The sequence below is a fragment of the Pan troglodytes genome, chromosome 12 (assembly GCF_028858775.2).
Source record: "Pan troglodytes isolate AG18354 chromosome 12, NHGRI_mPanTro3-v2.0_pri, whole genome shotgun sequence".
Lineage (NCBI taxonomy): Eukaryota > Metazoa > Chordata > Mammalia > Primates > Hominidae > Pan > Pan troglodytes.
Window position 1 is genome coordinate 83,000,692 of NC_072410.2, and position 17,557 is coordinate 83,018,248.

The following is a 17,557-nucleotide window of genomic DNA, read 5'->3' on the forward strand; positions in this document are numbered from 1 at the left end:
ATTCATCAAAACGGTAGTGTGTGAGGGCTGGGTGCCTGTAATCCCAGCACTTTGGGAGGCCGAGGCAGGCGGATCGCTTGATCTCAGGAGTTCGAGACCAGCCTGGCCAACATGGTGAAACCCCTTGTCTACAAAAAATACAAAAATTAGCCCGGTGTGGTGGGGCTTGCCTGTGGTCCCAGCTACTGGAGAGGCTGAGGTGGGAGGATCACTGGAGCTCAGGAGGTGGAGGTTGCAGTGAGCCAAGATCACGTCACTGCGCTCCAGCCTGGGCGACAGAGGGAGACCCTGTCTCAAAAAATAAAAAATAAAAAGCAGCATCTGAAGAGTCTTAGGACTGAACCTTGGAAAAGCTCATGTTATGTGACTCCATGAAGAATTTTTACTGTACGGCCCAGTAGAGCATGAGCTGGGTGGGGGCGGGGGTGAGTGTGGGAGTGTCGGGGGAGGTGAGGGAGTATCGGTTCTTCACCTTAACATCCCATTCTGAAGCACAGGACAGCCCCTTGTCAGAGACACACATGCATTTATCATTTCTGTATAACTGACTCAATATATAGCTACAGAGCTAATTTCACGCTGTTTATCTTGTAACATGGATTCTGTCTATGCTTCCCAAGTAATATTTTCATTTCCATTTTAAAATTCAGAGTTTAGAAAAATGCCTTCAAATACTGTTAGGAGAACCATTCAAATCAGGTGCCCAAAACTAGATGGCACATTGATTCATCTATGGCTGGATGGTTAACTAAGTAGTGCAAGAAATATGAGCTGTTTCAGAACGCAGACATTTGTTAGAGAACAGGAACTTCTGCTCTCCGTCCTGGAGATTCCAACGTTTGGCCCGATTCTTTGTGAAAACAGACCAGGGCTCCTTCTATGAGAAGAGTAGAGGAGAGGAATGAAGGACAGGAAGAGGACGGAGTTGGGAGGAATGGAGGAAAAGGCATTATGTTAGATAGGGAGAAATCTAGGCTCCAGCCTCAGCTGTGCTGCTAACTCGCTGTCTCTTGACCTCTCTGGGCATTAATTTCCTCAATCTACAAAATAAGGCAACTGGACTGAATTATCAATTCTAACCCTTCCACCTGTGATTCTAACCCATTCTGGTGCCTAATCAAGGAGGGGACAGATGGTCAACCAGGAAGACCCATATGGGCCACAGAGGGCTGATGCGACCCTCCCGGGCTCTCCGTCTCTCTCACCCTCTCCTTCCCCCTCCCTCTCCCCCTCCCCCCTCCCTCTCCCTCCCCCTCTCCCCCTCCCCCCTCCCCCTCTCCCCCTCCCCTTTGGCATCACACGCCCCTGCGCGCCGCCTCCAGGAGCGAGCCGCGCGCGCCCGAGGCCACGTGACCCGAAGCCGCGGGGGCGCGCCTGAGCCGCCATGTCGGAGGCGCGTGGAGAGCCAGGGTCTGGGCCTGAGGCTGGCGCCCGATTCTTCTGCACTGCGGGTCGCGGCCTGGAGCCTTTCCTGATGCGGGAGGTGCGGGCGCGGCTGGCGGCCACGCAGGTGAGTTGGCCCCGCTGCGCGCCTGGGGAGGTGGGCGGCCCTGTCCCTGCCCTGTTGCCCACCCCAGTCGTGGACGCGGGAAAGCGACGCTGGCGCCCCTCTGTGTTCCACGCGACGGTCGCCGCCCCCCGAGGTTGACTGGCAGGCGCTTCCGCTCCGGCCGAGAGAAGCCACCATTCCTTTCTTTCCTTGTATAGCAAATCCAGTTCTTCACTTCTCAGGGCTCAAGTTTTTAAGAGAGGTGTTGAGGCAAGTTATTTCCTGGATTCTTTAAAGTAGTAAGTAGTGCCTGTAATTAGAATCTGGCCTGTCAGAGTTAGAACCCTTCGCTCTTTAAATGCAAACATAATCTCCAAGTTCAGTTACCTGACTTTTTGTTAGTTTCTTGACAGTGATTGTATTTTACTACATAGGATTGTTGTGAGAATTAAATCATATAGCGTATGCAAAGTACACTTTAAACACGCAGTAAATAGCAGCCAGAAAAATAATATACTCTTGCAGGCCTCATAGTTATCTGTTATTGATTTCTATGAAATGAACAAGGTTTTAAGCATCGGTTTAGGTTTTAGAATGTTGAAAACTGGTTTCTTGAAAGTAGGGGATGAAGGTATAATAGAAAAGGTATCTTGATGGGGTGTATGGGACACTGTGAGTGATGTACTCTTGGAAAAGGAGAGCTTCCTAAATGAAATTAACCCCTCCACCCTGGCAGCTCCTACAGTGTGGAAAGCCCACAAAAGGAGTTTCTGCAGTGAAAGGTTGGAGTCATGAAGAATTATGTCAGTTTTATTAGACTACCTGCCACTTGTGTTTTGGGTCACAGAATTTAATAGAGTATTGAATGTAGCTAATCTTAAAAAGCATCAATATATAATAACTACTGGCATTTATTGAACATTTAATATGTGTCAGGCACATGTTCTTAGATCTTTACCCTATATTTATTTGCGTACTTTTCACAACAGCCCTATAAGGTAGGTGTTCCACATTTAACAGATGAGAAAAATGAAGCACAGGTAAGTCCGAGAATTTGTTCAAGTCATGCAACTAGAAAATCGCAAAGATGGGATTCAAACCCGAGCTGGGAAATCAAGAATGAGTATATAATCATGTTCAAACCAGGCCCACTATATGACCATGACATAGGGGTGCGCTGGCTTGTTTTTTTTAAATGCTAACTTAGAGTGCTTGGTATGAAAGAGAGAGAGAGCTTGGCCCAATTAATATGTAGGATTATTAGAAAAAGGAAAGACTCTCTGCTTGTTCTCCATCTTCTCTAAAGACAAATGAAATGGGGAAAACTTTATTACCAGGAAGGAAATTCAATTAAATACAGGGAAAACTTTTTGACAGTGAGAGTAATTAAATGCCAGTAGATTTGGGAATTTCCATATTCTGCTCTTGTATGTTTGAAAGATAGATAGGTCTGGAAATGGGATCTGAACAAATAATCTCTGAAATTCCACCCCAGTTGCTCTGATACAAAGTGAACTCTCAAGGCAATCCTGAAATAACAGCGATGACAACTAACATTTATTAAACACTTAAAATGTTAGACAAGTTATGTGCATGTTATGATTTAATCCTCAAAAGACTCCTATGTGAGTCTTTTTAATGGTGAGTCTTTTACATGACTTTTACCTCCATATTTTACCAAAAAAAGAGAAAATTGGGACTTGTCTCTGAGTCTCTCTAGCTTTAAAGCCCATGTGCTTTACCACTAGGCTAAATTACCGTGGGAATCTTCCCTGGAACATTGGATGTAGTTTATTTCTGTAACACCATGGTAGAGTATGTATGGTCTTTAGAATCAAAAGACCTGTGTGCAGATCTTATATATTCCTTTAGTGGATTTGTAACTTTGGGCAAATTACTCAAATTTCTGAGCCTCAATTTTCTTGGATGTAAAATAGAGATGACAGCTACTTTAAAGGATTACTGCAGTCCCTGAAATAAAGATAGCACAGGTAGCATGCTGCCTAACAAATAGTTGGTGCTCAATTTTAGTTCCCATACAATGAGTTGTACAGGAATACTTAAAACATTCTTTCAATGATAAGAGAGTGTTAGAAACTTTGGATCGCATCAAGGAAATTAACACTCTAAAATGTAAATTTACAAAACAGATTAATTCAAGAATGATTGTTTAAGAAAGTAATCACTTCATTTTAATGTGTTTTTCCAATTTTCATGAACATAAGAATCACTGAGGAAGCTTGTTGAAAATGAGTATTTCTGGGTGCCAGCCCCAAAAGGTTTTCTTTTAGTAGGGTGGCTGATAAGCCCAGGTGCTACCATTTTAACATGAAAACATGCTCCCCTCTCAGAGAACTCCCAACACAGTTTGCAGTGGAAAATTTCCTGTGTATTCTTTTTAGCTTTTTATCATGGAGAATTTCAAAAATATACAAAAGTAAACAAAATAGTATGCCGAATCCAGCCTGGTATAGTGGCTCATGCCTGTAATCCCAGCACTTTGGGAGGCCAAGCCAGGCAGATTACCTGAGGTCAGGAGTTCGAGACCAGCCTGGACAACATGGTGAAACCCCGTCTCTACTAAAAATACAAAAATCCAGGTGTGGTGGCGTACACCTGTAGTCCCGGCTGTTCGGGAGGCTGAGGCACGAGAATTGCTTGAACCTTGGAGGCGGAGGTTGCAGTGAGCCAAGATCGCGCCACTGCACTCCAGCCTGGGTGACAGAGTGAGACTCCATCTCAAAAAAAAAAAAAAAATAGTATACTGAGTCTCTGTGGTGTAGTTTAACATGTTCCTCTATCCTCTGTATTTCCTGTAAGTTGGAATTCTGTAAGTTGTATCTAGAACTTGGTCAGATTCAGGTTTGATGTTTTTTCTCCCCTCTCGTTGTATGGCAAATTTCTTCATAAGTCCCTGGATGATGTTAAATATTTCATTTACATATCTACAAACACATATCACTTAGACTACTTTGAAGAAAGTAATATATTGAGAAAAATTAAGCTTTACTTTATAATGATGTTTAATGTATTATTAAGTACTGCTATTTATTGTAAGACTGGTAGTAGGAACAGTTATTTTAAGATAAAATTGAATGTTGTAGAGATATCTGTAATGTCAGTTCACCAGAAGAGTCCTGTCAGTTGATTCATTGATCTTTATAAACTCACATATCAAACACTATTAACACAGGTCCTGAATAGGCCACATAAATTTTTGTTTTTTAATGGTGGCATCACAGTCGAGGGTAATAGGGTAGAATTAAGCAGGAAGTCAAGTTATTCCATAGTTATTTTCATTTAATGGAATAATTGCATAAGGTTGCCTTAAAGATTTTCTGCATTCCCTTTAGATTGAATGCCTCTTTTTTTTTTTTTTTTTTTGACATAGTGTTACTCTGTCGCCCAGGCTGGAGTGCAGTGGCGCAATCTTGGCTCACTGCAACCTCCGCCTCCTGGGTTCAAGCGATTCTCCTGCCTCAGCCTCCCAAGTAGCTGGGATTACAGGTGCCCAGCTAATTTTTGTATCTATAGTAGAGACAGGGTTTCTGCTAAACATATTGGCCAGGCTGGTCTTGAACTCCTGACTTCAAGTGATCCACCCGCCTTGGCCTCTCAAAGTGCTGGGTTTACAGGCATGAGCCACCATGCCCAGCTGAATGCCCTTTTTACAAATTAAGTGAAACATATTTTTGAATTCCTTCTTCTAAAATAAACCAAAACAAACTCAAACAACACCTTAACCCATCACGTAGCACTTTCAAATTAATTCTGTAACTAAATGGCATCTGTAGAATTAGGAGACCTTTGGCACCTCCCTTTATCATGATGTGTTTTTGCATAGATTTAAACTTTTTAAAAAAATCGTGACAGGATCAGGCTCTGTCACTCAGGCTAGGGAACAGTGGCGTGATCACAGATCACTGCAACCTTGATTTCCCCGGCTCAAGCAATCCTCCCACCTTACCCTTCTGAGTAGCCTCTTGGACTACAGGCATATGCCACTGTGCCCAGCTCATTTACTTTTTGTACCAACAGGGTCTCACCATGTTGTCCAGGCTGATCTCAAACTCCTGGGCTCAAGCAGTCCTCCCGCTTTGGCCTCCCAAAGCACTGGAATTATAGGCATGAGCTACCACATTCAGCCTAGATTTGAACTTTTAATCTTTGTGTTAAATTTGAATCCATGAATTTTAAAAGAAAGGAAAAATGCTGTTTAGATATGCTATCAGATAATAGAGCTGTTATTAATAAAGGCTGTTACTTCATCTTCGGGAGTGTTATACATAAAACCAGCTGTTTTTAGATACTTGGTTATGATTTCATTCTAGATAGAAAAAACAGATTGTATATATAAATAAATTTTCAGGTAAGAAACATGAGAATGAAATATTCCAAATGCCTTATTTCTCTGAGTGTTGTATTAAATATGAGCAGTTACAAGCAATAAAGAAAAAGAGAATTAGTAGCTTCAGCAGTTTTTGAAGTCATAAGCACCAAAATTCATTCTCCCTACTGTTTTAAGATATCATACCTATCTTCACAAAGAGTGAACTGTTTAAGTGCATTCACAGATAGGATTATTTGATTCTCACAGTGAGTACTATTTTACAATCTATTAAACTACAGTAAGTCCTCATTTAATGTCATCCGTAGGTTCCTGGAAACTGTGACTTCAAGCAAAAGGATGTATAATTAAATCATTTTTACCATAGGCTAATTGAAATAAACAAGAGTTCCTATAGCATATTTCTGGTCACAAAAATTACACAAACTTCTAAATAGGTTATTTAGAACACTTCTGATAGTAAACGCTGAAATAACACTTCTAATGTTAAACATTGAAATAAATGTAATCTATACATACATTTAAGAAAGATTGATAAAAACAAGTAAGATAATTATTTATCCAACTGTTCCAGTTCAGTTATTCCAGGGTTTTCACTGGCCAGATCCTATCTTGGCAGCTCAGGGCACAAGGCGGGAACTAGCCCTGCATAGGATGCCATCCCATTGCCCGGCACACTCACACACACCCACATTTACTTGCACTGGGACCACGTAAACATACCAGTTACCTAACAGGCACACTCTGGGATGTCAGAGGAAACTGGGGTACTCAGAGAAAACCCATGCAGACATGGTTCACCCGGACAGTAGCCCTGGCTGGGAATTGGTATTTTTTCTTATCAATATCATAATGAAACGATGTTGAACGAAACAGTGTTATTCAAGGACCTGCTGTACTTCTGATAATATGCTTATTCTGAAAGAAATGTAGGCCTTAGGATAATTCGTAGAATAATGTTGCTGCTTTTGGTTTTGAGAATGTATAATTCTTAGAATAATGTTGCAGTTTTGGGTTTCAAGAATGTATTTGGCATTTTACTGCACCAACATATACTATTCTTATGATTTGATGCTCTAAATAAACTTTTTGGGTCCTCTTAATTAATAGTCGTGTTCTTTTTGGAAACCACTTGCCCCAGGGGGAAATATATATATTTTTAAAATATAAATATATATATATTTTTAAATATAAATATATATTTTATATATATGTATGTGTTAGAGAAAGCTCATCGGATAAAATGCTACCCTTGATGTTTGAATAAGAAAAGAAGATCTTTGTACAAATAAGTAACTAAATATCTAGATCACTGGCTACTTAGGTTAAAGTCACTGGTCTAGATGTTTGCATCATTTTACTTGTTTACAGAATTTGAAACTTAAAATCATACATTTTCAGTAAAATATTTAGTTCGTTCCCCCAGAATCTTAGTAAAGTATTTCATCTGTTAAATTGTTCTATGATGGCTTTAGTATCAACTATATTCTTATGTCAGGTAACAAAATCTGAATTTTTGATAATTTACTTTTTGAAACTTTGTTTTCAAGTTTCTAAGCATTTTGAAGTATATACTTTAGTTTTGGGAAAATGTCACCTATGTAATGAGAAAGAAGTAAATTCTAGAAACCAGAAGTTCTGGTTTTGGTTACTTCACTATCCCCTTATATATTGATTCCTAAACATTCTTTTCATTCCCTGCTTCCTCCCATAATGTCATTGTCTGTTCCTCCATCTATTTTGGTCAGTGCATTGCTGTCAGCTGTTTGAGTTTTAACTGTGCCAATCTAGCACTTCCTCAGGAGAGATTCTCTTTCATCAGCCTGGAGTAGCAACCCCAGAAATTACCATTCCAAGAGCTTAATTAGATCTTGACAGATCCAAAACAAGCAAAAACCCTTGGAGTTCAAGTACCCATGGATGGTAGCTGCCTTAACACACAGGAAACCCCACATTCCCTGGTGTCTGTGTTCTAGGAGATTATTTAGAACCATGTTATTCAATTGTTGGCCACTGCTAAAAAGAGAATTCCAAGAAAGCCCACATCCATCCTGGACTTAAGAGGGTTGGGTTGACCCTAAAAGAGTTAAGATTCCACTGGTATTGAGCACCATTTGTCACAGCATGTTAGGCTTCCTGTGAGTCAGTGCTCTTTTCATTTTCCTTCTCTTGCCACATATCCATCCTGTCTCCAAAACCTGTTTCTGTTTGATGCATATGTCTTGCTTCTATTCATTATCTAGTTTCTGCAGCCAAGTATCTCATCATTTCTACCTTAGTAACCTACTTCTCCCTCTAGCATCACATTCTACACTCAGTCCTTTATGCCTCTTCTGGAGTAATTTTTTCTGCCAGCTAATTCAGTGCTGTCACAGTTTTCATCAAAAGTCTATAATGGTTGACCATTACCATTCGTGGTACTCAAAATTTCATGACCATTTGTCAAGCTGGCCTAAACTACGTTATCCATCCACCTGACACTATCAATCAGCATAATAAAGCAAATGTTGCTTACAGTTTACTTCAGCCAGGTTTTCACTCCCACTTCCGCATCTGCCCCTTGTTTTTTTGTTAGAATCCTTCTCAAATCTTACAGGATTCTTTCCCAAGACTCTTTGTAATGTCGGCTTTCATATTCATTGCTACTTAGTGTACTTACAGCTTGTCAGTGCATTATAATGTTAAAACTTTTTAGTTTTCTTCTGGATTTAATTCAAGTTATTGTCTTATAAATCTTATGTTTTAATGTGTATGTCAGTGTGTGTCTATTATTATTCAGGATATATGTTTTATGCTTCCTGGTAGCCTACAGGTAGGTCTTCAATAAATATCCATCTTGGGCTAGACACCTAATTTGTCCAATACATTATACCTTTCTTTTGTCTACTTTTGGTGGTGATCGAATCTACCTTAGAGGGTGGTTATAAGGATAAGGAGGAAAATACTTATTCAGTGTTCCTAGTGCAGAGCCTGACAAATAGTAGATACTTCAGAAATGGTTATTTTTGTTTTTAATTTAGATGCTATATCTTGAGGGAAAAAAATATGGTTTTTTCACTGACACTGGACTACATTAAAAGCTGTTTTTCTATTTCTAGGTTGAATATATTTCAGGAAAGGTTTTTTTCACCACCTGTTCTGATTTGAATATGTTGAAGAAATTAAAATCTGCAGAAAGATTATTTTTGCTGATTAAAAAGCAGTTTCCACTTATTATTTCTTCTGTAAGTAAAGGTATGGCATATTCATATGCATGTTGCTTTTACCCACATGATACATTGTACTCCAACATTTTCTGCTTGATAATATGTAGCCATTTTACACTTTAATATTCATTGACATGTGTGGGATCATTAATTATGTATTTTTCTGTATTTCCTGAATATTATCACCTGATTGTAGTAGAATATTTCATCTCTTTGCAACCTGTGTGCTGCCTTTTTAATGAGATTTTAATGTCCTAAGCCACATTTCTTCTTTGAGAATTATGATCAGGTACCTTCTCTAGAGATGTATATAGTCAGTTGCATTTATTTGGATTTAGAAACATGAACTAATCCAAAATGCATTCTTTTAATAGTAAATCAGTGAAAATCATCACCTTGTAAATTTTAACTGTGTGATATAATTGGAAAAATACTGCATAGTAAAAATGTATATTTCTAGGACCTTAAATGTTTTCGATAAATTTATGCCCACTTATCAAGCATTAGAGGTAAAGGGGGCATAAGAGATTTCTTGTCCACTCTCTAAATTTTATAAATATGCTGCTAAAACAACATATGGATCTTGATAAAAGCAGCAAAACATGGTCAGACACTGCAGGATTAAATGCTGCTGTAAACTTCAATTTGAATTACGTAAGAGATCGTGTATTTATAGCCTATAATAAACTATTTTAAGAAAGATGCAAATGGCAAGAAATCAAGACCAAGCAGAGAAAATTGTTTTAAAGCAAATCCCAAAGTATTATACTGTGGGATCGATATAATTCCTCCTAGTACTCTACACACATTCATCTTTAAGGAAATACAGTAATTTTGGATCATCTTGATGACCGTGGTTCATCAAGAAGAGATTAAACTTTGCTGAGCATACTGGCAGTATGCTAAGCTATAAATGGGTTGTGAGTTACTTTATGGAAACGCATTATAATATACTTATTAATATGGTGTGGGCTAAAACGTAACAGGCCCAAGATTCAGCTCCTCTGTTTCTGAGCTGAGTTTTTCAGTTTATTTTTTTCTTATAAAAACTTAATTTTTATAGGGAAGATCACCATTATTTCAAAGATTGATAAACACTCTAGGTCTATGTATATATTGAAGAGATACATATATTACCATAGCACAAATAATCTTTCTAGGGTATTATATGGTAATTCTATAGGAATTTTAACACAATATGGATGCTATATATGCAATATAAGAATGAACTTTATTCTGCACAATATTCTTACGGTAAATGGAATATGAACTCCAAATGAAAGTGAAGTTATTCGTGTAGCAATTTAATAAAACTTAATTCAAGGAAATAAAGGTAATTGAGTTTGAGGGTGATGATTGTAATAGATGGTCTTTAAAGCTTCAATAGAGGATCAACAAGATTTTTCTTATTTAGGAAAAATATTTAATGAAATGCAAAGACTTATAAATGAAGATCCAGGAAGTTGGTTGAATGCCATTTCAATTTGGAAAAATCTTCTTGAACTTGATGCAAAAAAGGAAAAACTTTCTCAGAGAGATGATAACCAACTAAAAAGAAAAGTGGGAGAAAATGAAATCATTGCAAAGAAATTAAAAATAGAACAAATGCAAAAGATAGAAGAGAATAGGGACTGCCAGCTGGAAAAACAAATAAAAGAAGAAACTCTGGAGCAAAGAGATTTTACCACTAAAAGCGAAAAGTTTCAAGAAGAAGAATTTCAGAATGACATAGAGAAAGCAATTGATACTCATAATCAGAATGACTTGACTTTCAGAGTATCTTGTCGCTGCAGTGGAACTATTGGAAAGGCCTTCACTGCACAGGTATGCTTGCATCCTAAAGAGTCTGTCGCCCAGGCTGGAATGCAGTGGCACAATCTGGCTCACTGCAACCTCCACCTCCCAGGTTCAGGTGATTCTCTTGCCTCAGCCTCCTGAGTAGCTGGGATCACAGGTGTGCGTCACCACACCCAGCTAATTTTTGTATTTTTAGTAGAGACAGGGTTTCACCATATTGGTCAGGCTGGTCTGGAATTCCTGACCTCAAGTGATCCAACCACCTCGGCCTCCCAAAGTGCTGGGATTACAGGCGGGAGCCACCGTGCCTGGCCTGGGGGTCCCATTTTTTAAAGAATTAATTATTCTTTAGATTTAAAATGAGATGCAAACCTCTCACAGAACAAATAACTAGCCCCAGACAATTAGTTCTTATGGAATTAAATGTCTTTAAAACTACATTTTCCTTTTAATTTTTCCTCAGATGTTTAAGAGGAATGGTATGCCATTCCAAGTAATGACTTTCTTATACTTTCTGCCTAAAAATTTCCTTAAATCTACAGATGTCCTTTGTATTTGGAAATCCTGATACCATAGTCCTCAGCTTTTGGGGTTTCTCTTCAGTTCAGCTTTGTGCTTATTCAGTGGCTACTCTGCACAGGTCCTGTACATGGGATTGTCACCAGGACCTAGATTGCAAATGCACGTGAGGTCTCAGCAATGTAGAGAAGAGCGAACACCACAAACTGTTGTCATCACCAGACCTCATCAGTTGGCCCTTACAAAGTTCAGTGATGTTAAAGGCCATTGGTCTGAATACTTTATCAACCTTAAAATCAGTCAAACCCTAAAGGGTGAGTCTAATGATACTAATCTGATAATTTTTAAACGCATAGGCTTATAGTAGCTGACATAGTTAATCTTTCGGCTTGCATCTATTTCCTGAAACCCAGAATGATCATATTTATCAGGTCATAATCTAGTTATTTCATATACCTAAAATTACAAGAATAGAGATTATGCATGAGTAGACATTAATGCCATGGGGTGTACTGGGGGCTAGGGCAGGTAAAATACAGCCTTACTGCCTTGAATAGAAAATGCTTTCATGTACAATTTTAATATCAGAACTCTAAATTACCATCAGATAGCCTGACTTGATTTTCTTATAGGCTACTCTGTTAGTTTTGCTGACATTTAAAGTTAAAATTTTCATTTTTAGTATTCTTTTCTTTAACTTGCTACTTTTCCAGGAGGTAGGAAAAGTAATTGGAATTGCTATTATGAAACACTTTGGATGGAAAGCAGACTTGAGGAATCCACAATTAGAGGTAATGAGTATTTGTTTTATTTTATATACTTGTAACCTAATTCTTTAAAGACAGTGTCCTGTATTCTTATCATACTTTTCCGTTTTATTTTACAGTTATAAAAAGTGTATCTACAGGGATCCAACAGTCCATTTTATCTTTAGCAGTAGAATAGTACAGATAGTTTTGCTAGCAGTTTTCACTGAGAAAATGTCTTATGCAAACTCCAAAAAAAGATTTTTTGGAATGGAGTTGTCTGGTCACAGTTGAAGAAAAAAACATTTATTATGAGGTTACAGCGATGTTCTCTATAGTCTCTATAATACACACAATCTGTGATTTTAAAAATTTTAGCTAATATTAAAAAAATGGATAACAACAAAGTCCTACACAAAATTCAATAGTATGTTAATAGTGGCTTTGTTATGGGTATGGGATTATGTTTTTATTTTCCAAAATTAATAAGGTTACAGTATTTTTAATTGGAACAAACAAGTATTTGTATGGGGAAACAAAAAATATTCTTTGCTATTTTTTGAAAGCCATCTTATAAAGTTGACATATAACCAATCATTTTCATGATTCATTAATTCATAAATTTATTTATTACTTGTTATGTAGGCTTAAATGGAGTAATAACTGGCCAAATAAATCAGAACATTGTGTGTTGTTTTATTTTTAGATTTGCGCTTGTCTGACATTTGTCACTTTAAAAAAATAATACCTGGTATATATTTTTTATTGTTTGTCATACTAAATGTTTTGATCCCAAGAATGTTTTGACATACGAGTATCATTCTCTTATCTGCCCCTTTCCAATTCTTAATCATCTTCTCTCTGGCTTTCTCGTCCCCATCTCCCTGAGTCCATCTCGTTGTCTCAGAATTGTTTTTCTCATAGATTATCTCACAAATAAATATAGCAAATTCAATTCCTATCAGCCATTTAATGCAATTAATAATAGCTATTATGGATAGAAATAATTAACACAAACTTGGCAACACAAAAATCACATGTAGTAAAATTTGTGACTAAAAAATTGACAGAGGAATCAAATCTCAACAAATTTCCTTCTGCAAAATTGATAGGAAAACATTTATAGTGGGAGAGGCTATTCTTAATAACATTTGATATATGAACATGTCGTATCTTTAGAATAAATTGTCAATAGAAAACAATTCTAATAAATAATTTTGCTAAAATGCATAATATGTAAAATTGGGAAGTTTAGCTGTGATGTATCAGTTAATCAGGTAATTAAATTGACCAAATGGAATCACTCCAGGTAAGTCTTTTCTTGATGAAATTGATCAATATTGGAATAATTCTGATTAAGCTGTTAATATTTAAAGTTATCTTGGGGTGAGAGTATCAGGGACCAGATATTCTTGAGGTTCATAACAGCATTTAAAATATTCTGTAAACCTTATCAGGCTACAAAAGTAAGATTCTAGCTTTTAAAATTTATGTTGGCTACTAATTATAATGTGGGGCACTTAAATACTCTTCATGGCCTAACAGAAGAAAGAAAATAAAGAAAGACAGAAACTTATAGAGAAAACAGCACCCTTGCTGCCATATATTTGGCCTAAACAAAGTTTTCTGTTACCCTGAAAGTATTTGCAGCCTCTGATAGTCCTGTGTGGCCTCGCATCCTATTTGAGGTTAAAATTAGGGTGGATTTAGAAAATCTTCTCAACGCGAAATACTGAAAAGTGTGGTCCAGTTATGATAATTCCTAGAATCTCTAGGAAGAAAGTTGGTTTTGAGTTCTTTGTAACATGACTCTCCTATATAATAAATTGACCTCAGAATTTTTCTATGAAATGTACTTAAAATTTAGTTTCCTTCTGCTTAAGAAAAAAAAAAGATTATAGAACATTTTTCTAGATATGATGAATAAGGCCTTGGAGTTTCTTTTTAAAACATAGATCATGTAAGTTTAAAATGGAAATTTCAAATTGTCAGTACTTTGGTAATGAAGTTTCTTGTTCCATTCTAACTTCTGTGTTTGTTCTTTCAGATCTTTATACATCTAAATGACATTTACTCTGTGGTGGGGATTCCTGTGTTCAGGTAGATATTCTAAGCTTCAGGTTTGTCCCATAAGACAGATGGTTAAATTAAGAACTTGTGTTTTTTATTTACAGCATGAATGAAGCATTCATATAACAGAGAAGGCTAAAGGCAAAGCATTTGAATTCTTTGCTTAAGACAATAAAGTATTTTCATGGAACTTAGTGGATATGATTTGAACTGACCAGTTAGAGCTGGGAAATATTTGGTCATGGTAATCTACTGATTCCATGATTAATACTGAAAATTATATCTAGTTCTATTATTAAATGGTTTTCACAGCCCTATACCTATACCTAAAAGGCTTCTAGGCTGCCCTACTCCAGTGCCTTTAATTTGAACAGTTTTGCCTATATGGTTTTTTTAAATTCTTTGACAATTTTAAAGACAGAAAGGGTGGAGAAAACTAAAAGGTGGACATATTTCAGCAGTTATATTAAGTATAATTATTGATGATCACCAAGACAAAAGTAGGAAACACTAGCAAAACAAGTAAAATATAAAATGTATATTTTTTAAATTTATAAAGTAGTTAATTTTTTTTTAATACTTTGACCCCCAAAAAGTGAGCCTAAGTATCTAAAAAATTTACTTAGGGACCGGGCGCGGTGGCTCACACCTATAATCCCAGCACTTTGGGACGCCGAGGCAGGCAGATCACGAGGTCAGAAGTTCAAGACCAGCCTGACCAACATGGTGAAGTCCCGTCTCTACCAAAAATACAAAAATTAACTGGGTATGGTGGCAGGCACCTGTAATTCCAGCTACTCAGGAGGCTGAGGCAGGAGAATCACTTGAACCCAGGAGGCGGAGGTGGCCGTGAGCCAGAATCATGCCATTGCACTCCAGCGTGGGTGACAGAGTGAGACTCTGTCTCAAAAAAACAAAAAAATTTAGGAAGAGTATCTCACCCCTAGCAGTGCTGAGTGTGGTATTAATTAGATTCTTACCACCAAATAAAATAACTCATTTTTAAATTATTATATATAAAAATGCTTAATTTTGTGCTCCTTATTTAACTAATATAACTTTATATTAATGTTTTTTAAAAGGTATTTGATTATTTAAAATTATTTTAATGCTTGCTAGAAACATTCAAGACGTCATGCCATGGCATTTCAAATAATAATTGATAGTGTACCTTGAAGTTTACAAATAAAAGATATGTATCTGAAAATTAAGACTGAGACCTTGAATGAGCACTAGTTGAAAATGAGGTTACAATAGATGCTCTGTGTTTAGTCAGTTTGACTACCTCAGTGTAGGAAGGAAGCAGTCTCAGTGATGAGTGTTGGCTAAAAAGAACAATTTACTGGGACATGAAAAGGGAGACATGAAGACTTGCACAACAGATAGCACTGGACAAGAGAAGTGACAGTGGATAACAGAAACTGCAACCTGGTGACCCTAACAACAGAAGAAAGTCTGAAATGATGAAACAAAGTAGAGAGCACCATGAAGTTAAAGGATCACATAAAAAATTTGTCCTAAGTTCCTAAAGACATTGTTCATATTTGAGTTTTTCTTTCTTTAAAGAAAAAAACCATTTGGATATCAGTAGCCCCATGAAGCATTAACTGTATATAGCTGTTGCCACTCTGTACACATCACCTACTACAGTATAGCATAGCAGATAAGAACTGTGGACTTGAATTCTATCTTCTCCACAAATTATTATAACTCTGCAAGTTTGGGCAAGTTATCATATTTCTCTGCTATAAAATCAGGAAAATAATAATACCTACTTTTATAGCTTCGTCCTTGGGATTAAATGAGATAACCCACGTGAAAATCTTTCCTGCTGTTTCTAGGATACAGTAAGCATTGAATAAATTTCAACTTTTGAAACAGTTCAATCCAGTGTTAGCACAGATCTGTGATAAATGCTTGACTAGAGTTAGGAAAGAGAACCTAACTCTAATTGCGGACCTGTGAGCAGAAAGATAAAGGATTGTCCCTAAGAGGAGACTTGAAAGCAATAAGAAAGGGTATGCCACATGGAGAAGAGAAGGAAGGGGTATTACAGGCAAGGAATCTCTGTGCAAAGGCACAAGGTTTAAGGAAGCTTGATTTACATGGAGGATGGCCGGTAGTTTCAGTGTAGTTGGGACATAGAGAAAGTGGTAGAAAATTAGAAACAAGCCATGAAGTGCCTTGTTTAAGTATATATAAGGAAGTTTGATTTACATGGGGGATGGCAGGTAGTTTCAGTATAAATGGGACATAGAGAAAGTGGTAGAAAATTAGAAACAAGCCATGAAGTGCCTTGTAAATATGTTAAACAGCTTGGATGTTATCCTTAAAGCAATAAGAATTTGAAGCAGAAGAGTGATGTGATCAGATTTGTGATTTCAAAAAAATTACCAAGAAAATTATATTTTTAAATGAAAGAGAAATAAAAAGAGAGAAGGAGAGGATTTAAACTCTTGGAGGTAACAAAAAGGCCATGAAATCAAAAAATAGTTAAGGAGTCTAGAATAATTTCAGATTTCTGATTTGAACAATTAGTAAATACTGGTATTCGTCACTGAGATACAAAATGTAGGGAAAGAAAACAGTGTATTCAGTGAAAAATGTCCAAGTAGATATTTGAAGTTACAGATCTAGAGTTCAGGTGACAAGTGTAGACTGAAGAGGTAGAGTATGGTACCCAATATATGGATAGTACGTGGAACAAGAAAATGAAGAAATGTATCAATATATGAAATCCAGGATAGTGTATTCAGTTTATACCTGTTGACTTTGCACTACTTATCTTCCACATAAAAATGTTCAAGCACATATTTGAAGATAAAGATCTGGGGTTCAGGTAACAAGTCTAGGCTAGAGATATAGATTAGGACGTCTTTGTCTTGGTGGTACAAGGTGTACAAGAGAAAAAAATGCACACATGCAGAGAAGAGGATCAAAAACCACATTTATTTTTGAACCGTGTACATTAGCTAGATTCTCTGAAAGTAAAGCATTATTTTTATTTTCAAGGAGTTTATTTCTGAACGTGCCTTCTTCTGAATAATTTTGTTATACTGATATAATGGGGCCCTTTTGTTGAAGTAATGAGATAATTTTGCCCAGGTTTAAGCAAAATGTGAACATTCACTTTTGTCAAATATTAATAGAATTATGTCCCACAAAAACTTCTATTAGCAGAAATATATACATAGTTTTTGAAACTTTGAAAGGTTCCATATAAATTCCTGCTGCTTAGAAGAGCATTTTTTCATATAAATGGACAAAGCTGGTTTCCCATACTGCGTCTCCCTTTTTGGTATCTAGAATGCAAACTCTGTTTTATAGTTTTGGCGTCTAGAATGCAAACTGTGTTTTATAACTTTGGTATCTAGAGTGCAAA

The 17,557-nt window shown here is 37.0% G+C and overlaps 1 protein-coding gene across 5 annotated transcripts in view; it reads left to right on the top strand.

Moving 5' to 3' along the window:
- The first annotated feature begins 1,290 nt into the window (after positions 1-1,290).
- Positions 1,291-17,557, top strand: part of THUMPD2 (THUMP domain containing 2) — a 42,648-nt gene continuing 26,381 nt past the window's right edge. For 2 of the 5 annotated variants that reach the window (XM_515428.8, XM_016948402.4), the window contains exons 1-5: positions 1,291-1,510; positions 8,936-9,071; positions 10,458-10,867; positions 12,073-12,150; positions 14,153-14,205. In XM_515428.8, coding sequence (XP_515428.2) covers positions 1,385-1,510; positions 8,936-9,071; positions 10,458-10,867; positions 12,073-12,150; positions 14,153-14,205 — 803 coding nt within the window. In that variant the 5' untranslated portion in view covers positions 1,291-1,384. Of the gene's footprint in view, positions 1,511-8,935; positions 9,072-10,457; positions 10,868-11,480; positions 11,674-12,072; positions 12,151-14,152; positions 14,206-17,557 lie in introns of all 5 variants that reach the window. The other 3 variants (XM_063789946.1, XM_063789947.1, XM_009442376.4) reach the window with 3 other exon arrangements.